Raw genomic sequence first — 23,014 nt, 5'->3', positions numbered from 1 at the left:
AAATTGGGCCTGGCGCAGTAGCCTAGTGATTAAAGTCCTTGCCTTGGATGCCCAGGGTCCTATATGGGCACTGGTTCATATCCCAGCTGCTCCACTACTCTTCCAGTTCCCTGCTTGTGGCCTGGGAAAGCAGTAGAGGACCCTGCATCCATGTGGGAGACCGGGAAGGAGCTCTTGGCTCCTGGCTTCAGATTGGCTCGGCTCAGGCCGTGGAGTGAACTGGTGGATGGAAGATCTTTCCGTCTTTCCTTCACTCTGTAAATATGACTTTCCAATAAATAAATCAAAATAAATCCCTTTTTTAAAAAAATCACATAAAATGAATTATATAGACACAAACCCACCTGTAAAGAGAGTGGGAAAGAAGCTTGCTCACAAGAACATTCAAACCGTTTTTGGAAGTGAGTAGATGGGAAAGCCAGTACCTGCAGGTCGTCAATTGGAGCTGCCCAACTCCAGGGAGACTCAGGAATGACGTGCCCAGGTCCATGGTAGGGGAGAAAAGAACTTAAAATAGATGACTTACTGAGAATTGATAACACCCAAGGAATCCTGAAACCAGATTTCAGCGGCTGATGTTGTGGTACGGTGGGTTAAGCTGCAATGCCAGCGTTCCGTTAGGAAACCAGTTCAACTGGTTGCTCTGCTTCTGTTCCAGCTCCTTACCATGTGCCTGGGAGAGCAGTGGAGGCTAAGTTTTTGGGCTCCTGAACCCAGGTGGGGGACCAGGATGAAAGTCCTGATTCCCAGCTGTGGTCTGGCCAGGCCCAGCCATTTCGGAATTGAAAATCTCCCTTCCTCACTTGTTCTGTTTTTACAATAGATAAAATATATCTTAGGAAAAAAGAAAAAAAACACAGATTTCTCTCTCGGTGACTCTCCACTCTGTGCAGGTTAGATTCGCTAGAGAGCTTGAACATGAGAGAAGTTCTGGTGTCTGAACTCCAGCAGAGGAAAGAATGGAGGTGACAAGACCCTAAAAACACAGACGTTAATGAAATTGTGCAGCTGACCATCATGCAGTTGGTGATGGTCCTAGGACTGCAATTGTGTATTGTTTGCTGCTGGTAGCATTTTAGTACCATGCTAAATATGTATTTGACGATAAAGGAAATAATGAATTATGCTGGAATAGCTGAGAGCCAAGTTTTATTGTATGGGAGAAAAGTTTCCCTCACGCTTTGCAGTTGGAAAAAAAAAATGTTTACTCATTTATTCTAATTGGAAAGGCAGAGTGAAGGAGAGAGAGAAATCGGCCACACTGAAGCTACTTGTGTGCATTGTCTCCGGAATGCAAGCAGAAGGAGCTGAAGATGTCACCCTGACAGGTGCAAGCGGCAAGGGGCGCATCCACGCCTGTACTGTCGTGCCCACTTCAGGAACGGTCAACGTGTTTTGCGAACAAACACTGTAATGTGATGTGTTCTGGCAGGTCGACTTAAACATTATCAAAAATGTGTCGCCCTCTTTGTCGGAACCTGAGCAGTCCTGGCGACCTCCAGCGAGGCACCTAACAAAAGACAAAAGGTGAGACCTGGGTCGAAAAACAGGGAAGGCCCCTTTCGCGGCCGACGTCCAAGTTCCCTCAGCACTGGTCAAAGCACGGACTCCTGCGCTCGACTTACAGCGGCCGGCTCCCCGGACGCTGAACCGGCCCTCCTCAGGGCTGGGACCGGCCGCCAGGCCTCACCCGCCGGCCGGCCGCCTCACACACACCCGCCCGCGGCCGGCGGCGCCGGGCCCGCCTCCTCGCGTGGCCTGCTGGGACTCTTCCCGGGATGCCCCGCGCGCTGCGGCGGTTGCCCGGCAACGAGCGGCCCCTGGTGCCGGCCGCGCGGGGCATCCTCCGGGGGTCCGCGATGGGGCCGCGGGTCCTGCCGCGGCTCCTGCTGGTCTTTCTGGGGTGCTGGACGTCCGGGAGGGCCCAAGACGGGGCGACCCCGACTGTAACTACGGACCATAATATCACCGAGATATCCCTGGTTTCTTTTGGAGCATCGCCGTCGCCTAGGTCCCCCGGAACCTCCACAGCCCCCGAAAGCCCCCCCGGAACCTCCACAGCCCCCAAGAGGTCCCCGGAAACCTCCACAGCCTCCGAGAGGCCCCCCGGAACCTCCACAGCCCCCGAGAGGCCCCCCAGAACCTCCACAGCCCCCGAGAGGTCCCCGGAAACCTCCACAGCCTCCGAGAGGCCCCCCGGAACCTCCACAGCCCCCGAGAGGTCCCCGGAAACCTCCACAGCCTCCGAGAGGCCCCCCGGAACCTCCACAGCCCCCGAGAGGCCCCCCAGAACCTCCACGGCCTCCGAGAGGCCCCCCGGAACCTCCACAGCCCCCGAGTCTTCCTCCGGTTCCAGACCCACCCCGGTCACTGACGGTGGGTACCAAGTGCCAGTTTCTGGGATGCTGGGGAGGTGGAGGGGTGGGTGGGTGGAGGCTCCCCAACTTGTGTGGATATGCACTTTTCTAGTGTCAAGCCGCATTAGCAACCAGAGGACTGTAAAAGGGGTTTGTGGTCATCCAAATGAATTAACCCTCTGACTACAGAGGAGTTGAGAGTAACCCGCATAGGTGTGCGTTTTTTTTGTTTTTTGTTTTTTTGTTTTATTCCTTCTTGAGTAACTTTACAGGTGAAATGCCTACCACCCAGTCAGTGGTTTAGTAAGTGAGTTATTACTCCCCTCCTGAGAGGGAAGTCTGTTCTGAAATGGGGCAAGGTGCAATATTAATAAATAATAATAATAATAATGCTCTATTTAGCTGAAATCCTGAACTCCATGACTCAACTCCAATTACTGAACAGTCCTTTCTACCCAAGTCCTCCTTTATATATTATGAGTCGTCTGTAAGAAAAAATACAAAGAAATCTGTTTTTTTTTTTTTTTAAGATTTATTTTAGTTTTATTGGAAAGTCAGATATCCAGAGAAGAGGAGAGACAGAGAGGAAGATCTTCCGTCCGATGATTCACTCCCCAAGTGAGCGCAACAGCCGGTGCTATGCTGATCTGAAGCCAGGATCCAGGAACTTCTTCCAGGTCTCCCATGTGGGTGCAGGGTTCCAAGGCATGGGGCCGTCCTCGACTGCTTTCCCATGCCACAAGCAGGGAGCTGGATGGGAAGTGGAGCTGCCAGGATTAGAACTGGTGCCCATATGTGATCTTGGCGTGCTCAGGGCAAGAACTTTAGCCTTTAGGCCATGCCACCGGGCCCACAAAGAAATCTCTTTAATAAACAGAACCTTAAGCATTTAACCTGTTGATCTGATGGGGTAATAGAGAAGTCGCATCTGTTGGCATTGGGCACGATATAGTTTCCATGCCTGAAATTCTCTAAGATTATTCTAAGATTATTGGCCTGGAATTAAGAGCATGTGTTTAAGGCTGCTGTTTGTTTGTTTTCCCAGTAGGGAGGATGAATTTGTATGTGGCCTTTTCTTTTTTTAAATCTTTTTTTTTTTTAAGATTTATTTTATTTTTATTGGAAAGTCAGATATACATAAAGGAAGAGAGACAGAGAGAAAGATCTTCATGCAATGATTCACTCCCTGAGTCAGTACAACGGCCAGTGCTGTGCCGACCCGAAGCCAGGAGCCAAGACCTTCGAAAGAGACCTGGAAAGGTCTCCCACACAGGTGCAGAGTCCCAAAGCATTGGGCTGTCCTGGACTGCTTTCCCAGGCCACAAGCAGGGAGTTGGGTGGGAGGTGAAGCTGCCCTAGGCCACACCACCAGGCCCCTGTACGTGGCCTTTTATTTTTAAAGAGATTCTCTTTAGACCCTGGATGGCAAGAATAACTGATTTATTAACCACCTGCCATGTGGTACACACCTCGCTGTGGGTTTCCTCTGTGTTGCGTGTGATTTAATTTTCACAGCCACCCTGTGACGTGGGTGTGGGGTGTTTCAAGTGGCGGCTTACCAACTGCAACACAGTACCTGGCCCAGGATATTTTTTTAAGAAAATAAAACAAGGGCCCGGCAGTGTGGCCTAGCATTTAAAGTCCTCACCTTGACTGCCCCGGGATCCCTATGGGCGCCAGTTCTAATCCCGGCTGCTCCACCTCCCACCCAGTTCCCTGCTTGTGGCCTGGGAAAGCAGTTGAGGATGGCCCCATGCCTTAGAACCCTGCACCCGTGTGGGAGACCCGGAAGAAGTTCCTGGATCCTGGCTTCAGGTCGGCGCAACATCAGCCGTTGCGCTCACTTGGGGAGTGAATCATCGGACGGAAAATCTTCCTCTCTGTCTCTCCTCTTCTCTGGATATCTGACTTTCCAATAAATAAATAAATATTTTTTTAAAAAAAGAGAAAACAAAACAAATTACAAATATGATTGAAGCCCTTAACCTTTCCCCCATCAATAATAACTACCATGCATTTGATGTTTATACTTTATTTCTTTATTTTTTAAAGTGTGTATTTGAAAGGTAGAGTACAGAGAGAACTTAAATCTGTGGATTAATTTCCCTAATGCCTGTGAACGCCACACCCTAGCCAAGGAGACCCCAGGAGCTTCATTGAAGTATCCCATGTGGGTGACAGGGATGCAGCCATTTGAACTGGCTCCAGCTGCCCCCCCAGGGTGCACATTAGCCAAAAGCTCAACTTCAGAATTACAGGATGTCTTTGAGGAGTAGGGCACCACTGAAACTATTCCTGCCTCATGGATGTAGTGTGGGCCCTTCCCTGAGCCACATCCAGAGCAGAGGCTTGCCTGCCTGTCATTTTAAGCCTGTAGTAGGGCTTAACCTATTTCTGGCTCATCTGTCTTGAAAACTGTGCATGTTTGGGTTTCCTATTTGGCTTACCAAATCGCATTGCATGCAGCTAAAGCACAGACAGAACTCTGTGAGCCCATCAGGGCCAGCTGCTGTGCTCAAACCTGCACGTCCGTCCCGCATCCCAGAGCACAGTGGGAGACACTGAAGTTCTTTTGCATGAACTTGAACTTGTTGTAGCAGGGGCCAGTCAGCACCTGCTGCTGGCCATGCTGTGAATCTTGTCCCTCTTCCCTGTGTAGTGGCTGCTCTGTGTGTCTGTGACCTGTCCCCAGCACAGTGTGACGTCAACTGCTGCTGTGACCCTGACTGCGATGCCAGGGACTTCAGCATCTTTTCTGCCTGCTCCGTCCCAGTTGTCAGGTAAGTTTAAGACATGTCCTGGCTCTGGAAGGTTTGACTAGGATAGTGAAAACACCCCCAAAGCTTGGTTTGCTGTCTTTGATGATTTAAGGGGCTGTGTTGTCCAAAGCGAGGTGCAGATGAAGTGCTTTCTCTTACTGTCAGCCGGCCAGAGAGTTGAGGGGAAAATGAGTGAAATCATCTCAGGAATTGAATGAAACCTCTCTGTGTTTGGGGGTCTATTCCAGTTTGCATTTTAAACAGAGATTTGTCACTTTCCTGTGTTAGTGAACTAGTCTCATGTGTAATCTAGGCTGAAAAGTAGTCTAATGTTGAAGCTTTTGTTGTGGACACAGTGAAGCACATAGCTGGGAAAGCGTTGTTCATACTTTTCTAATCTTGTGAAATCTACCAGGAATCCTCACAGTTCACATTGTAGGGAGAATAATTTAAAACTGTCATTCCCGGCAATTCTAAGGTAAAGAGATAATCTTTTTTGTTTGTTTGTTTGTTTTAAAGAATGCGTTTATTGATTTTAAAGGCAGAGAGAGATCGATCTTCTATCCATTGGTTCACTCCCCAGATGGCTGTCAGGGCTGGACTTGGCCAGAGCCAGGAGCCAGGAGCTCCATGTTGGTCTCTATGTGGGAGGCAGGGGCACGCAGTATAACTTTCACTTCCTTCCCAGGATCAGTAGCAAAATACCCGGGACCAGAACAAAGCTAGATATTATTTACACTTTACACGCCATTAGGGGTCTCTGTGGCAACTTCTCAGCTTTACAATTGTTAAGTGAAAGTAGCTGTAGGTAGATATATGAATGGGTTTGAATATGTTCCAGTAAAATGTTGTTTTACCAACACCAGGTGCAATTTGCAGGACCCTCCCCAGATTAGAAGTTAGAGCCCTCAGCAAAGAACCTCACTTTTTTTTTTTTTTAGATTTTTTTTTTATTATTTTTTCATTGGAAAGGCGGATATACAGAGAGGAAAGACAGAGAGGAAGATCTTCCGTCCGATGATTCACTCCCCAAGTGAGCGCAACGGGCCGATACTATGCCGATCCGAAGCCAGGAGCCTCTTCCGGGTCTCCCACGCGGGTGCAGGGTCCCAAAGCTTTGGGCCATCCTCGACTGCTTTCCCAAGCCACAAACAGGGAGCTGGGTGGGAAGTGGAGCAGCTGGGATGCAAAGTGGCACCCACGTGGGTTCCTAGCTGTGCCAGGCCCCAAATGCCAGACATTTTAATACAAATTAAATAAATAAATGGGCTCAAGGAAGGGCATTTCCTTTGCAGTTATGACTCCACTTCTGTAACAGAGGGCCTGGCTGAATCGCTGGCTCTGGCTTCTGATACTGAGCCTGGAAAGCAGCAACCCACAGGGGAAGCCTGAATGGAGTTCCTGTCCCCTGACTTCTCTGAGGACGCTGTGAGCATTGGGGAGTGACCCATGGATGAGAGTTCTCGCCTTTTCTTTCTTTCTGCCTGTGTCTCAACTGATTTTTAAAGTATGAATTCTGGGACTGGTGCTGTGGCATGACCAGTAAAACCATTGTGACGCCAACATCCCGTATGAGTGCTGGTCTGAGTCCCTGATGTTCCGCTTCCAGTCCAGCTCCCTGCTGATGCACGTGGGAAGGCAGCAGAAGCTGGCCCAACTACTTGGCTCCCTCACTGACATGGGAAACCCGGAAGAAGCTCTTGACTTCAGACTGGCCCAGCACTGACTGCTGTGGCCATTGGGGGAGTAAAGCAGCAGATGGAAGATCTTTCTCTTTAACCCTGCCTTTCAAGTAAATTAATAACTCTTAAAAACATTAATTCTAGGGCCTGACAGCTGGTGGTTTAATCCTCTCCTTGCATCAGCTGGGATCTCATATGGGCACCACTGATTTGTGTCCCATCTACCGACCATCTTGTATTGCTGCTCTACTCCCCATCCAGCTCCCTGCCTGTAGCCTGGGAAAGTAGTCAAGTATGGCTCAAAGCCTTAGGACCCTGCACCTGTGTGGGAGACTCAGAGGAGACTCCTGGCTCCTGGCTTCAAATAGGCTCATCTCCGGCTGTTGCGGCCACTTAGGGAGTGAACCAGCAGATGGAAGATCTTTCTGTCTCTCTCTCCTTCTCTTTGTAGATCTGAATTTCCAATAAAAATAAATAAATCTTTAAGAAAATATATGAATTCTAACCTGCTTTCGTAAGTATCCTCCTACAGCTATTAGCATAGGACACTACAAGCATTGACAATTTAAAAATACCTGTGCTGAGAACGTGTGCCTATACCCTCAAACTTGATGTTATTATTTTTCATTTTCAGGGGTGACAGCCAATTTTGTACTCAAAAAGCAGCCATTTATTCCTTGAATTTTACCTCAGACCCACCTCAGAGGGTATTTAAACTTGTTGACCATGTCAATCCATCTATTTTCTGCATTCATATTGCAAACTGTAAGTATTGCAAACTGTAATGGATGCTTTTTGGGAAACTTTGGAAGCTTGTTTTTTCGAAGTTATATAATGAAAAGAAAAAACCTTATTCTTTTAGATTTAAAGCAGTCTAGTTATATTTTATATGCATAACATGTACCTTGTGAGGTCATTTCACAGCTACCTGCAAGTAGCTTGTAGAACTATAAGCACCTGTGTTTTCTTTAAAACTGTATGTGTGTAGTTGTCTTTTGAAACTTTATGCCTAATTTCACCTGTTTATATTATGCGGACATAGGGAGTTGGGGGAATCTAGATTTTTACACACACACACACGTTTTTTTTTTTTACTTCTTCTGGTGTAATGGGTGAAAATTGGGTTGAGCTTTAAACATTACCTGTGGTTTCTATTTCCTTTTTCTGTTTTATTTTTAACAAGAATATTTGCATGAAAACAGGATCTTTATTTTTGTCTGAGAATTTAGCTCCAGGAAGGCCTCTATCCCGAGTACCCACAGGGGTAACCTGTTATCAAGGCACTGTCCCCTGCAGACACCTGTCGGACTGCCTTGCTGGAATGCCTGTGCTTGGGCGCTTGGGTCTGTGCTCTAGTAATGGGAGACCTGGGTGCGTGCTCCGCCGTGCCGAGTCCATGACCAGCCAGTGTTCATTATGTTCTCTGCCATCTTACCAGTCCCATTCCCTCTGCGTCCCCTGGGCACAGCACGTGTTTCCCCAGGGCTCGGGGTGACTGCGTGAGTCTCTGCTTCCCACAGCCATCTGAGGAGAGCTGCCCCGATGGTAGCTGATGGAAGAGGTGGCGCCTGGTTTGCTGGGATCCTGCAGCAGCTGGAGGCCAGTGCTGCCCCACCTTGCCAGAAGCCAGGAGGGTGGGGAGGGGAAGGAGAAGGCCTGGGGATTTAAGGATGTGCAGGAGATCCCGTGAGGAGTGAATGTGGAAGGAGACACTCCCCCCACTTTTTTTTAATACTAGTCTTAATGCTGATAAAAAAAGAAAAAAAAAAACCTTTCTAAAATGTCATATGTAATATACATGCCTTTTGAACTGACTTAAAATACTTTTTCTAAAACCAGATAAACCTGGATTAGCTTTTATTGATCCGGAAGTACCTGATGACAGCAATTTTGATGAATTGATGCAAACATCTGATGGTTTTACAGTGAACACAGACTCAGATGCTTCTTTCGCACCCAAATCTGATGCTCCCAGTATGACTAAATATGAGGTGAGCTGCGCCCTTGATCTAATCCACTGCACCTGGCACAGATAGGCTGTCCTTGTAAGTTTGTTTTCAGTGTTACCAGCAAAACTGTCTTCTCAAGACGTTAATTCACACCAGAGATTGAAAAACTTCTGATTTGTGCTTACAGATCGAAAACGATGGATTAATGTCACCTATTTTGCAGCTGTCGTTCGGTCTAGCAGTTAAGGCGCTGTGTCCCACGTCGGAACACCCGGGGCCCTTTCTGTGTGGGGTCTCCTTTCCACTCTTTGTAGACATTTTCTCCCAGCTTTTACTATTATAAAGAATCCACAAAGAAGATTTTTTTAAAAATTTGTTTTGTCTGTTTGAAAGGCAGAGTTACAGAAAGAGGGAGAGACAGAGTGAGAGCGCTTCCATTCATGTGCTGGTTCATTCCCCAAGTGATCACAACAACTGGGGCTGGGCCAGGCTGAAGCCAGGAGCCAGGAGCTGCTTCCATGTCTCTCATGTGGGTGCAGGGACACGAGCACTGGGGCCGTCTTCCATTGCTTTCCCAGGTGCATTAACAGGGAGCTTGGTCAGAAGTGGAGCAGCAGGGACTTGAACTAGCATTCAGATAAGATGCTGTGCTGCAGGCAGTATCTTAACCCACAGCATCACGATGTGGGCCCTGTCACAAAGAACATGCTTGAATATATGAGATACTTCAGAAAGCTTGAAAATTTTGAATTCTATGTGTAGTTTTTTTCAGAATGTGTATTTTTATGAAGTTTTAAAAGATCTCTTGTATAATTTAAAACTTTTTACACCAAAATAAACTTTATCTTTTCAGCTTTCCATAAGCTGCCTTTTAACAAAAAGAGTTACAGAGTTACAGAGAGAGAGGCAGAGAGAGATCTTTCATCCAGAGGTTCACTTCCTGATGACTACAACCGCCAGTGAGGGGTCAGGCTTAAGTCAGGAGCCTGGAACTTCCTGCAGGTCTCCCACACGGCTTGCAGGAACCCAAACACTTGGGCCATCCTCTGCTGCCTTCCCAGGCCGTTAGCAGGGGAGTGGGATTAGTAAAGCAGTACAGAGTGACGATGCCGCAGGTGATGGCTTTCCCTACTAAGCCACAGTGCTGGCCCCCATAAATTACTTTCTGAAGTGCCCTTGTGTATCCATCTTCGTACATTTTTCTAATTGTATCCTTAGGCTGCATTCCTGTACATGGATTAGCTTGGTAAGAATGAATGGAAACTTTAAACTTTGATAGCGCATTGGCCACCCAGAAGGCCTGTGGTAATTTCCACTTGCGGTTCCGCTGAAGGAGAGGACTTGTTCTCCTGTACCTTTGCTGGAACTGAGATGTTAAAATGTCTGCCCAGTTGGGCAAGAGGTTTTTGGGATTTTATTTTGGCACTCTCATAAAAAGTTGATTTTTAAAATGTTAATATATGCTGTCGTTTAAACAACAAATGCTAATGGAAAATAATTACTTTGCGCACTTTGCGCCCTGCCGCTCGTGTCTTGTCTGCAGAGGCGCTGCCGTCACCTTCTGATGGACTCTTCTTGAGGAATTCCATAGTTGTATTGCCTGCAGATGCAGAGACGCACACACAGCAACACACATCTTGTTGGAGGGGCAGGCCGCTAGATGCCAGCCATGTGGGCGTGGACCATGGCCCACGTCTGGGATTTTCATCTTATGCCTATGTCTGCAGTGCTGCCCCCTCAGTGTTGATGAGTCTGTTTCCTGGCACCATAATGGTGGTTGATTCTTGCCTTTGCAGTACGGGGCATCTGTGCAGACGTCAGACTCCTTCTTAAGGTTTCCTTCACCCCTGACGTCATCGTTGTGCACTGATGACAACCCTGCAGGTAAGGGAGTGGCCGCTCTCTCTCCCTGTGCACCGAGAGATCCGATTTTAGTCTGTGTGTGTCGTGAGCATCATCAGGCAGGCTTCTTGGGTGAAGACACAGAGGATCTTTGGGGTTGCAAGAGGTTTCCAAGGTTATGTGGCTTGATTGCACGTGTGGTACAAGAGTTTTCCCTACTTACTACAATCACTGCTTGAGCACTTACAGTGGCGGTGATGAACTCACTACCTGCAAACAGCCCACTTGAATGTTGAACGCTTCCTGTGGCTGGAAAATTGTAATAGATATCATTAGCTGCCATTTACTGTGCGGAGAGCTTGCGTGTGTTCTGTTGAATCTTCACAGTGATCCTTTTAGATCAGATTAGCATCCCTGTTTGCTTGTTTTTTAATAAAATCTGTTTATTTGGGGCAGATGCCATGGTGTATCTTGGGGCACATGCCATATGGGTGCTGGTTCATATCCCAGTTGTTCCCTTCCAGTCCAGTTCCCTGCTAACAGCCTGGGAAAGCAGCAGAGAATGGCCCAAGTGCTTGGGCCCCTGTACCCACATGGAAGACCTACAAGAATCTCCTGGCTCCTGGCTTCAGACTGGCCCAACGTCAGTCACTAGCCATTTGGGGAGTAATCAGCAGACAGAGAATCGCTCTCTGTCTCTCTTCTCTCTCTCTAATTCTGCTTTTCAAAGCAAGAAAATAAATACAACTTTTAAAAAAATCTGTTTTTTGTTTGAAAACCAGGGGGATAGACAGAGATCGTTCATCTACTTATTAATTCCCCAATGTCCGCAACAGCCAGGGCCTGGTTCCCCCACGTGGGAGGAACACAGCTCTGTGATTCCTTACCTGTGCCTCCCAGGATGCTCATTAGCTGGGAGCTGGATTGAAAGTGGAGCTAGCACTCGAACCCAGGCACTCTGGGTGTGTTAGCTGCTGTGCCGGGCGTGTCCATTTTTTTTTTTAGACGAGCAAGCTAAGAGATGTGCGGTTTCTGGCTTGAAATCCCTCGGGGTGGAGCAGAGCAGAAAGTGTGCAGTCAGCTGTGGTCCACGTGCCCCGGTGCTCCCCTGCACGCTCTGCCTCCCAGGGCCCTGCGTCTCTCACGCTACACCCCTGGGAGCAGGGTAGGTGAAGAGCAGATCTCGACACCGTCTTCACTGTCCGTCCAGGCAGTAGGCTCAGCACAGGGAAACGGGGACCCGCCTGCTTGACTGGCCGGACCGAGAACCGTGCAGTCTACGTGAAGGATGGATCAGCAGAATGGGCCGGAGTTACAGATGAACGTGCCTTTTCGTGCAGGCTGTGTTCTGCCAAAACCGTGGGCCACGTGCGAGAGGACAGACGGTAGACAGCAAAGAGACATGTCATTGTCCACTTAATAGGGAACTGATAGAGTGATTGTGCCACATTGGTAATAGACTATTAATTATGCCTTCAAAAGAAGAGGAAATTTTTCATGTACTCGGTTAGATTGACCTGCAAGCTACGTTATTGAGGGGGAAAAATGCAGGGCAGAGCGTGTATATATCATGTGTTTATTTCCAAAAGAAGAAAGAAATTAAAGCAATTTTTAAAACCTGTAGATTTGCTTTTATGTTCATAGAATGTCTCTGAAAACACCAGATCCTTGCCACCACTTGCCTCCGGGGAGGGTGCTGGTGGTGTGGGGACAGGACGCGAACTGGAGGGAGTCTTGGTCCAGTCCTTTTTTGTGTCTTTTGAATTTTGAATCTGGTGGATGTGGTTTTTACCTGTTCAAACAATAGTTTTTAAGTTTAATTTTAATCATATTGCATTTCTGTAATGTAACTTTGCCATTTTTCCTAGGTTACGGGTTTTTTTTTTAATTTATTTTTGAAACAGTTGCCGGGGAGGAGGGACTTTTTCTCTGCTAGTTCACTCTCCAGATGGCTACAAAGGCAGGTCGGGCCGGGCTGCAGCCTGGAGCGGGGAGCGTCGTCTGGCTCTCCCATTTCGGTGTTGGGCCTGGGAACTCAGGCGGTCTTCCACCGTTTTCCCAGACCAGTAGCTAGGAGCTCGGTTAGAAGCAGAGCAGCTGGGACACAAAACAGTGCCAGTATGGGATGCCAACACTGCAGGCAGTGGCATTCATTATCCACTAAACCATAATGCTGGCCTCCGTAGGTTATAGTTTTTTAAAATTACCACTGGACATTGAAATTCTTTTGTCTTTTTTGTCCCCTTGACTATGTTGCAACTATCAGCATTTCTGGTGAACCAGGCTGTTAAGTGCACCAGAAGGATAAATGTAGAAAAATGTGAAGAAATAGAAGCTCTTAATATGACTTACTACAGCAGTCCTCAAATTCTGAGGGTAAGAATTATTTGGAAATGGAACTGATTCATTCCCGTATGTTTTCTGTTCTTTGTACTCTTAAAATGTGACAGGCATAGAATAATAGAATAATTTCAGAACATGACTGACAATCTGGTTTCCATTTTTCTTCCACAGTAACTTGATATTAGTGTAATTATTGAAAGAATCCTTTAATTTTTATTTTTATATTTTCTGTTTTGCTTTCATTCATTTTGATTATAACCAGTAATATGTCTGCCAAATTAAAAAAAAATCTTTACTAATAACCAGAAACATTAGAAGTCATGAAAAGATCTGTTCTTAAAACAAGATTTTATTTATTTATTTGAGAGGCAGAGTTACAGAGAGAAGTGATATCTTCTATCCACTGGTTCACTCTCTAAATGGTTGCAATGGCCAGAGCTGGGCCAGTTCAGAGCCAGGAGTGGAGAGCTTCTTTCCGGTCTCCTACGTTGGGGCAGGGCCCAAGCACTCGGTCCATCCTCTGCTGCTTTCCCAGGCTGTTAGAGGGGAGCTGGATCGGAAGTGGTGCAGTCAGCACTCAACAGCATTGGCCCCAAAAAGGTCATAGTGTCTGTGACAGAAATAATCATATTAGCAGCAAAAGGAGGTTTCTCTTAGACCAGAAGAGAAGTGAAAACCCACTCCGTGGCTGACATGAAATTAGCAGCCCAGGCCAGACAGGACGTAGAATTTCTGGAGACAGGAGAAAAGATCATAGTGGTGAGCGACCCCATTCTCTCTGGCAGTGAGCAAAGTCAAAATGAAGGATGAGGGGGACTCTGGGGTCAGGCTGCTGTGGAAGGTATGAGGGGGAAGATCTTGTCAGACCAGCACCCCCTCCGCCCACCTGATTTCCTTTTTAGAGGAGTGTAGAGGTGGGGTGGGTGGGGTGGTCCAAGGCCCCATTATTCATCTGGGTTTAGTTTTTAGAGTCCAGTTTATCCTTTTCCTCCCTATTTCCTCAACTCCTCTGCTAGATCAGCTCTCTGGCCTCCGGGTTCCTGCAGGTGGCCTGCCTTCTCATACTTGTCCTAGGGGCCTGGGCTAGTCTCTTGGGCAGCCAGGTGTTAAGTTCCTTTCGGCACTGGCCTCCCCCAAAGTGTCTTGTTCATCCCCATGCTGTTAAGCTGTCAGTGGCTTAATAGGGTATCTTCTAACAAGATTGGGAGAGATGGGACGGAAATTGAAAGGCAAGCCTTCCAGAAAGACTTCTGGCCAGATGGGGAGAGGGGCGCTTGGCACCAAGGGCCTTGGGCTCATGGCAGGAAGACTAGTGAGGCAGATTGAGAACCGCCTGGGCAAACGGGAGTGTCCTTCCAGTGTGAGTGGATGCAATGGGAGGTGACAGGTGATGGCCCAGTGACTTAATGTGGGGGTACACACTAATGACCCCGAGAGCCTGAGGGCTTCCTGAGACCAGCTACCCGAGCTTCCATCTGAAGACAGTGACCATGGGAGAAGGCAGGGTCGCCTCTCTGACTAGATGTGGATTCAGACATATGTAGGTAGCAAGTCTATATTCATGGAATTCTGTTTTCCTCTGTGATTAACAGGATAAATATGCCTTTTGTTCTGAGGTATGAAAAGGTTTATTTTGTTGAAGTTAACTGAATTTGTCATGTTTTGTCTTTGTTTAGGTGCCTAATTCAAGAGCCAAGGTGAGAGTCTTTATTCATGGAAAGTGAGTTTTTAATACACAGCCTTACTTCTGAGCCTGTGAATGAATGCCTTTATGAGATGGGTACCTTGTTACCAACCGAAAGAACATTTTCCCCTGGTGCAGACTTGAGCATCTGCTCTGCCCGAGCGTGTTGCACCTGGGTTCACAGCAGTACACAGTGGGCACACAGTGGGTCCCGCACGAGTGAATGTGGGAGGTTGCCTCAGTCCCTGTGGGAAAGGCCAGCCCAGGAATGAGGATCCTGGTGCTTGGAGGTGGAGGATTAGTCCATTGAGCCATCCCTTTGGGCATAATTAGGTGTATTTTCAAGACTTAACTGTATTGTAACCTATAACACTACTTCATTCATTCATTTTTTTGAAATTTTCACTTGTATTTGTAGGCTAGGCAGAGTCCTTCCAAATGTTTGTTCTTCAGATGTCTGGAGCAGAAGGAACTGGACTGGGCTGTAGTGATGGCTTAGTAGCTAAATCTTTGCCTTGCAAGCACCAGGATCCCATATGGGAGCCAGTTCATGTCCTGGCTACTCTACTTCCCTTCCAGATCCCTGCTTATGGCCTGGAAAAGCAGTAGAAGGTGGCCCAAAGTCTTGGGACCATGAACCTGTGTAGCAGACCCAGAAGAAGTTTCTGGGTCTTGGCTTTGGATCAGCTCAGCTCCTGCCATTGCCGTTACTTGGGAAGTGAACCAGCAAATGGAAGGTCTTTCTCTGTCCCCCCTTCTCTCCATAAATCTAATCTGCCTTTCTAGTAAAAAAAAGAAATAAATTTTAAAAACGAACAAACAAAAACAAGCAAACAGAGTGGCATCTCTACCCAGGCACCAAACTTCTGCCCATCACTTTGTATGAGATAGTATTCCTTCATGTGCACCAGCCACATTTTATTTGTTCATCCATTGATGGGCATTTTAGGCCAGTTTCAGGTATTTAAAAATCTACCTTTATTCTGGGATAGGTTTTTTTGTTTTGGTTTGTTTTGTTTTTTTAAGGCTTATTTATTTGAAGCACAGAGTTAACAGATAGAGGCAGAAGCAGAGAGAGAGAGAAGTCCTTCCATCTGCTGGTTCCCTCCCCACAAAGGGCCTAGCTGTGCTAGGCTGAAGCAGGCATCAGGGACTTCTTCCAGGTGTCTGCTGGGGTGGTCCAGGGTCCCAAGGACTTGAGCCGTCTTCTGTTGCTTTCCCAGGCTGTATGTAGAGAGCTGGATCAGAAGAGGAGCAGCCAGGACATGAACTGGTACCCATGTGGAGATGCCATCTTTGTAGGTTGCCACTATGTTGCAACAGCAGTCCCTGTTTTCAGATTTTAGCTGTTATGAATAATGCTGCTGTGAATGGGTGAGAGATTTGTGGGGACACACATTTGCAAAGGGAACTGTTTTTTAAATTTTGGTTGCATCCTTCTCGATGATTTTCTCAATGAGTGTGTATGTGAATTTTGGAGAGTGTCTTGATCTGTACAGATATAGGAATCAACAGGCAGTGCGTCCCTGGAGGCTCAGTTCACTACTTTACGGCATTCACCCGTGTCATGTGGAGAATCTTGAAAGTCCCGCATCTTGGCTTAGCAGGTCTCTATCACCGTCCAGTCCATTGTCAATCAGTCTCTAAACAAAACGCTCACTTGGCTGGAGGCCCTGGAGGTGCTGCCGCCCTCTCTGATCACTGCTGGGCATAGCAAGATCTGTGTGAATGTCGTTCTGGAGGTAGGGGCCCAGGCTGGCTTTGGCATGTCCTGACTGTGGGGCACCTGCAGGGAGGCGGGCTGTTTCTGCGACGTTGCCGCCCTCCACCTCCCACCTGCCTTTATGCTGTCCTGCTGTGGTGCCTGCCTCATTCGCCTCCCCGTGGCTGATGCGCTTATAGGAATCCTCCCACTGGTGCTCTTTGTTGGATGCATCTCCCCTGTGGGAATGGGCTCGTTTCACGTGGCCCAACTGATCTGGAACCTGGTGCCAGAGGCCCGGGTAAGCCCGAGGCTGGGGAGATGCCGAGGGAACTCCTCTTGGATTCCCCACTGGGTTGCAGAGGCAAGCTTCGGCAGGTGGGGGGGGGGGCATTACACGTGGACCACTGTGCACAGGTGTTGGCAGTGTCACTCTGCTTGTAGGCCAAGTACATCCTCACGTACAGGGATGCAGGCGAGATCATAAAGGCCGACCTCGCCCTCCTGCTGGGGGCTGTCAGCCAGGAGGAAACCCCGTTGCAGCAGACGTTTGAAATCCATTTTGTTCAGGTAAGTTTGATCCTTTGTCAAAGTTGTCAATTGCCAATTTAAAGATTTATTTTTATTATTTTTTCATTGGAAAGGTGGATATACAGAGAGGAGAGACAGAGAGGAAGATCTTCCGTCCCATGATTCACTCCCCAAGTGAGCGCAACGGGCCGATACTATGCCAATCCGCGGCGCCCATATGGGATCCCGGGCGTGCAAGGCGAGGACCTTTAACCACTTGCGCCACCGCGCCGGGCCCGTCAATTGCCAATTTAAAAAGTCATGTGTTCTTCCCGCACAAGCCTCAGCTTGAGAGAAGCACCTTGTCTCGTCCTTGGCATGTGGCCTGGAGTTGGCCTGGACGCAGGCCTAGTCCCCATGCCTTTCCCATTTGGGAATGTAATTCCTTTCCACACTGGCTGTGCTCCTATAGCCTGGGGCGCGCCCACACACAGCAGGTGTATTTCTAGTTCTGAGTAGGGGGAGGCCGTCTTACTGGTGGCAGACTCCAGATTTTGTGAAGAAAGCATCTCATTGCCTGATTGAGAACTCTCGGGGCATCCCTGCCTTGTCTTTCAGCACAACGTAAGGCCCGTTCCTCTGAGCGGCAACCCTGGCTACGTGGTGGGGCTCCCGTTAGTTGCTGGATTTCAGCCTCAGAAAGGATATCCTTTTTGCTTCTGGAGAGAAGTTTCCAGAAGGGAGAGGCAGCATCGGCAAGAGCTTTCTCCTGGAGGCCAGTCCTAGCTGCAGAACAGGCAAAGTGGAGACCCATGGCTGGGGAGGGAGGGGGACAGTCGGGGAGCCCACACAGCTGGGGAGAATGTCAGTGGGGACAGGAAAATCTTCACATGGAGAAGTTGACAGCCAGGATCCACGTCACACCTAAGCAGAATCTGAACAGGTTTAGCATTTTGAACACTTGGAATTAATGTTGAAGAGCCCATTTACTCTTCTATGAATGATTTCTGAATGAAGGCAAATGGTTAGAACTGCCGAAACGCCAGGGGTCCCAAGCAGCTGGATTCGGGTCTCGCTCACGTCTCCTGTCACAGAGCTGGCCCCGTCTCCTTCCCTGTGAATCAAGCTGCCCGGGTACCAGCGGCTATCCCTTAACTGTGCCTGCACGTCTGGGATTATTCAGACCACGAACAAATACGGGCAACTCACGGTTCTCCGCAGCACAGCAGAGCAAGATTGCCTGGCGCTGGCGGGCGTCCGCACCCCGGTGCTGTTTGGCTACAACCTGCGCTCTGGCTGTAAGCTGAGGTAAGTTATGCAGGTCACAGAAGGAAACCTTCCAGGCCTTTCCATCTCAGTCCCACCACTGCCTCCGCTGGTGAGTTGGTTATTAAGCCCCATGCAGTTTGCTGTCATTAGTCACAAATGGTAGCAAGGCTAGGCACACATGTGGCAGAAGGGTCGCAAAGTTTGGTAGACTCCAGCACTGGAGTTCACAGTTACAGTCCTGCCCCTCACAGGTCCACATGGGGATCCTCCTAAAGGTTCATGGGAAAATGAAAGGAAAAGGAATGTATATTTTGGTGAAAAAATATGAAATTCATGTGTAGCTATTTTTTTTTTCAATATAATGCATTTTCCGTGAGCTTTTTGAAGAACCCTAATATATGTGGATTTCCAATGTTTTTTGGCACCAAAACAAGCTTTTCATTTTCCACAAACTTTCTGAGATGCCTTTCTATTTCTGAATTTTAATATTTGCATATAGAGCATGAGGGAACCAGCACAAGGAACCCCAAGCATGACCTGTTTTTATCGTCAGATATGCACATCACGGAAGCTGTCCGGGGGCTCTGCAGGGCCCACCATAACCCCCAGCCGTCCCCACCCTGGTCCTGCCGCTTGGAACTCACAGAGCTGAGTAGCTGTGGAAATCCACCCAATGTCTTGAAATAACCTGCACATAGTCCCACCTCCTGATTCTTTTTAGTCTTACAAACTTTATTTTTTTATGTTTACTGAATTCCCACTATGGGAGAAGGTTTGGCTTTTTTCCTGCTTTACAACTTCTCCCTGGGCTGATGATGTCATTGCTTGGTTGGTTCCAACTCAAACATTTGCATTAGTAGTTTTGATCTTGTCAGGCCAGAATTCCAGGGAATGCATTGCCACAAGATGTCTTTAGGCATGGGACTGTAGTCTGATGTGTTTGGGGAACACTGAAGTAAAGTTAGAACCATGCCTGCTTCCTCTTGGCAGACGGAACCTGGAACATGCCTGTGTGCTTCAGGAGGGGCAGGGAACGGGGAGAGGTGATGGTTCCCAACTTGGGGCCATGGAACCATTCGCATACAGCTTCAGTAGAACCCAGTTTGGGAACCATTTTGGAAATAACTACTTGGCCAATATTTTACAAAGTTTGAGCCACCTTAGCTTCTATGCATCATCCCACATGGCAGAGTGAGGTGAGAATGCCTGTTGTTGGGGCCTCTGAAGACACTTGCCCGTGGACGCTGGCCTCCTTCAGTTGACCTATTTTCCCTCCCCTAGACTGACCAGAGCTGTCCCGTGTCACCTGTTGGTGCCAACCGTGAGAGGCCTGCTGAAGGGCCAGGGCTTCCCAGATTACGTGGCTCCGTTTGGAAATACCCGAGCCCAGGATGTGCTGGATTGGGTGCCCATCCACTTTGTCACCCAGTCATCCAATGTGAAGGTAAAGGGCTGACAGCTGAGGGCTTCATGCTGCCACTCTTGCCTGCTCCTAGGTCAGGTCAGGGAGGCGCCGGGCAGGAGCCTGGGCCTTGATGCTGGACTGGCCTGGATCTGGAATATTGCTTCTGCCCCCTGTGAGCACTTGCTGCGGCCAGCGGCTTTCTGGGCTTGAACCCGTTTCCTGTGAAATAGGAATGGTATAGACCTCAGGTCTGTCAAGGGGGGAATTCATTGGTCCTTGGGACAAAAACCCATGTTGAATGGGGGCCATTCAAGCTTGACATACTGGTGGCACCAGTCAGTCCTTCCTACCTCAAAGGCCTGGACTGTGATGCACGCTGAAGTCCATTGACACCATGCCACGATGGACATGCCACACCTGACCAGATAGGCTGCAAGTGGGGACAGGTGATAATGTGGTGCAGCCTACACTCCACAGTGGAGTCCTGGGTATGGCACCTGATTCTAGTTCCTCCTCATCCAGATGCTTGGAGGCATTTGACAGGCCTGAGGGGCTGGGTCCCCAGCACCAGGTAGAAGACCTGGGTTGAGTTCCAGACTTCTGGCGTAGGTCTGGCCCAGCCTCACTACTGTGAGTATTTGGGAAGTGAACCAGGAGATGGGCAATTTCTCTGACTCAAAAACCCAGCAAACAGGTGCAATAAAGATGTTGTATGTAATTAACTTCAGGTTATCCATATGTAAGGTGTATGTGAAATTGAGTATAGACATGGGTGCTGTGCCCAGGACATCTCATTCTGTAAATGCAGATACTCCAGAGTCAGAACCACCTGTGGTCCCAAGTGTCCCAGGTAAGGGCCTCGGAGGGCACCGAGAGGTCATCATTCACCGTTGGATGAGCCTCTAGGTGTCTTGTGTTAACAGTGAAATGCGGGTGAGGCCTCTCTCCAAGGCGGCAGCTTCCTGTCACCCACACTGCCGTCCCAGCCCTTGTTCCCTGTTCTGCAGCAGCAGCCCACGCGGGAGCTTTCAGCTCCAAAGTTCCCCAGGGGGTGTAACGGAAAGTGACGTCCCAGGCACGTGTGTCTCCTGCCCCTCCTTTTCCTTTGTCTTAGCTGGCTCAGCGTGGGCCGCTCCCAGCTTATCCCCTCATTGCCCAGCATTTCCCTGGCAGTTTCTCAGGTTTCTCATTATCTGCTTAGTGCATTTATAGCAAGGGCACCACGGGGTGAGCCCCAGCTTGCGAGCTCTGAGCTCCACGCCTGCCCTCTCCAGCAGAGACCAGGTTTGCTCAGGCTCCGCCAGCCCCCCACTCTCAGTGAATGCAGCCAGTCAGTGGCTTCTCAACGGGGGAGTCAGGGAGGACAGCCCGTGCTTTTCTAACCTCTGGAGGGGTGGCAGCTCGGAGGAGGGGACCCAGCGTGGTCAGATGCTCTGAGGGCCTGGAGTGGGTTCCGTCCCAGTGTCCTTACCATTCACATCCTCTGCCCCCGTTCAGGTGACAGGATACACTCAGGACTTGCTTTACCTGCAAAGACTTTTTAAAAAGCCGATTTATATTTAAATATGTTTTTATTTGAAAGGCAGAGTTAGGGAGAGAAAGAGTGCATGCAGAGTTCTCTCTACTGGTTCATTTTCCAAATGACCACAACAGACAGAGCTGAGCCAGGCAAAAAAGCTAGGTGACTGGAACTTCATCCAGGTTTCCCATGTAGGTGCAGGAACCCAAAGATTTGAGCCATCCTCTGTTGCTTTCTCAAACATATTAGCAGGAAACTGGACTGCAGGTGGAACAGCCAGGACTCCAACCAGTGCTCATATGGGATACCAGCACTATAGGTGGGGGCTTAAAACACTAGGCCACAACCCTGGTTGCATCTGCCTGCAAGGTTCTTAAAGGCAGTTCCCAGCTCAGGAATTTCCAGTAGTGCTTTTCTAGCAGGTGTCAAAGGTAGAAGGCCCACTTAGCCACTTAGGTCCTGAATGTGTCTAAAACATGTCATGGAAAAGTTCCAAACATACTCAGAAGTAGTGCAGGATAGTAGAATCCCCATCTGCCCACAAGGTAGCTTCCACAGCTGCCACAGTTGCCAGTCGAAGGCAGGACGAAGGTCTGGAAAGCCCACTACCTGATTTTCCCTTGGCGCTGACCGAGCCAGGCTCCCAGGTTAGGGGCCCCGGGGCCAACTCCTACAGTGGTCAGCCTCGTCTCAGGCAGCCCGACTGCAGCCTGCTCAGTGTACTTAAGGAGTGAGTGCCTGATAACATACGGACACTGGCTGGGTATCCAAATGTCACTTCTTACTGCCACTGAAGTGAAAGGAATGCAAGCACACGGACTTCCGGTGGTGCACTTTGCATGATGGACCACTGGGCTTTGTTCTGGGCACTCCTACGCCCTCCAGCCTTGTGCCATTGGCCTCCTGAAGTCATTGCCAGGCAGACAGCTCTGCAGCTGGCTGCAGGATTGCCACGGCTCCCAGGTGAGACAGCCTCCTCAGAAACAGGACCAGGTGGAGAAAGAAGCGTTAGGTGTTTAAGTCACTGAATACTTGCAGTGAGTGCTTTGTCCCAGCTGGCTTGTCTGAGCTTCCAGTCTAGTCATTCTCTTGTTCAGAACATTGTGTAATCCATGAAATGTTTCACATTAAAACCCCGAACTGCAGATTAAGCTTGAGGTTGTGTATGATTCCAGCCAATGAATGGCATTGCGTTCTGCAGGATTCTTGCCAACTCCCTGTGGCTTTGCTGATAGAGGTCAAGTGGACCAAGTACGGATCCCTGCTAAACCCTCAGGCCAAAATCGTGAATGTGACGGCGAATCTCCTCTCAGCCTCCTTCCCCGAGGTACGCCATCATGGAGCCCTGGTCACACTCCGGTGTGGCAGGCAAGAGGTCCCACTTGTGGAAAGGACTGTAACTGAAGTGATCCCCGGATTGGGAGACCAATTCAGCAGTCGGTCTCTGCCTTTCCCTTAGAAGGAGAACAGTCCCACCCACCAAGATTGTGCTTGTGTTGGCATTCTTGTTTAAATTAATCTCAGCTGCTAGGCCATGTGGGTATCCATCCCTGGCAGGGATTGAGTGCTAATGGCGGGGCTTGTGTCCGACTTTCTGTTGCAGACCCACTCAGGAAATGAAAGGACAATTCTTATTTCCACTGCGGTTACTTTTATGGATGTGTCTGCACCTGCAGAGGCCGGCTTCCGGGCTCGGCCGACCGTCAACGCCAGGCTGCCCTTCAACTTCTTCTTCCCGTTTGCTTGACGTGAGTTGTGGCTTTAAGGAAATGCCTTCTTGGCCTGAAGTGTTCACCTTTAGGAGAAGGGTGTGTGAGGGGCCCGAATGCTTTCCCAAAGCAGCACTCCAACTTCCTTTCCTTTCTTCCTTCCCTTTAGGGGATTTCTGTGTGCCTGGTTTGAGTTTAGCGACATTTGGCATGGGTCATGTCCAGCTCCCAACAGAGAGGTCACACGTGGAAGCACACTGTCTTTGGGGAGTTTGGTCATGCCG

At 48.9% G+C, this 23,014-nt stretch overlaps 1 protein-coding gene across 3 annotated transcripts; it reads left to right on the top strand.

Annotated features, from left to right (window-relative positions):
* Positions 1–1,852: 1,852 nt before the first annotated feature.
* TCTN1 (tectonic family member 1) lies at positions 1,853–22,860 on the top strand. 3 transcript variants are annotated; one of them, XM_040987005.1, is made up of 15 exons: positions 1,853–2,011; positions 2,312–2,376; positions 5,017–5,137; positions 7,433–7,563; positions 8,638–8,789; positions 10,544–10,631; positions 12,856–12,965; positions 14,609–14,629; positions 16,224–16,358; positions 16,763–16,888; positions 17,447–17,532; positions 17,996–18,136; positions 19,379–19,540; positions 22,207–22,348; positions 22,625–22,860. In XM_040987005.1, the coding sequence occupies exons 1-15, from the start codon at positions 1,860–1,862 to the stop codon at positions 22,766–22,768; spliced, it is 1,776 nt and encodes a 591-aa protein (XP_040842939.1). In that variant the 5' UTR covers positions 1,853–1,859; the 3' UTR covers positions 22,769–22,860. The 3 variants fall into 3 exon arrangements, with proteins under 3 accessions (XP_040842939.1, XP_040842938.1, XP_040842940.1); XM_040987004.1 differs by having other exon boundaries at positions 19,379–19,541; positions 22,223–22,348; XM_040987006.1 differs by lacking the exon at positions 17,996–18,136 and having other exon boundaries at positions 19,385–19,541; positions 22,223–22,348.
* The last annotated feature ends 154 nt before the right edge of the window (positions 22,861–23,014 follow it).

This window comes from Ochotona curzoniae, unplaced genomic scaffold (genome assembly GCF_017591425.1).
Source record: "Ochotona curzoniae isolate NIBS_2020 unplaced genomic scaffold, NIBS_Ocur_1.0 contig_46, whole genome shotgun sequence".
In the NCBI taxonomy this organism is placed as follows: Eukaryota; Metazoa; Chordata; class Mammalia; order Lagomorpha; family Ochotonidae; genus Ochotona; species Ochotona curzoniae.
Note: the sequence above shows the minus strand (reverse complement) of the source record. Positions and strands in the feature narration are given on the sequence as shown.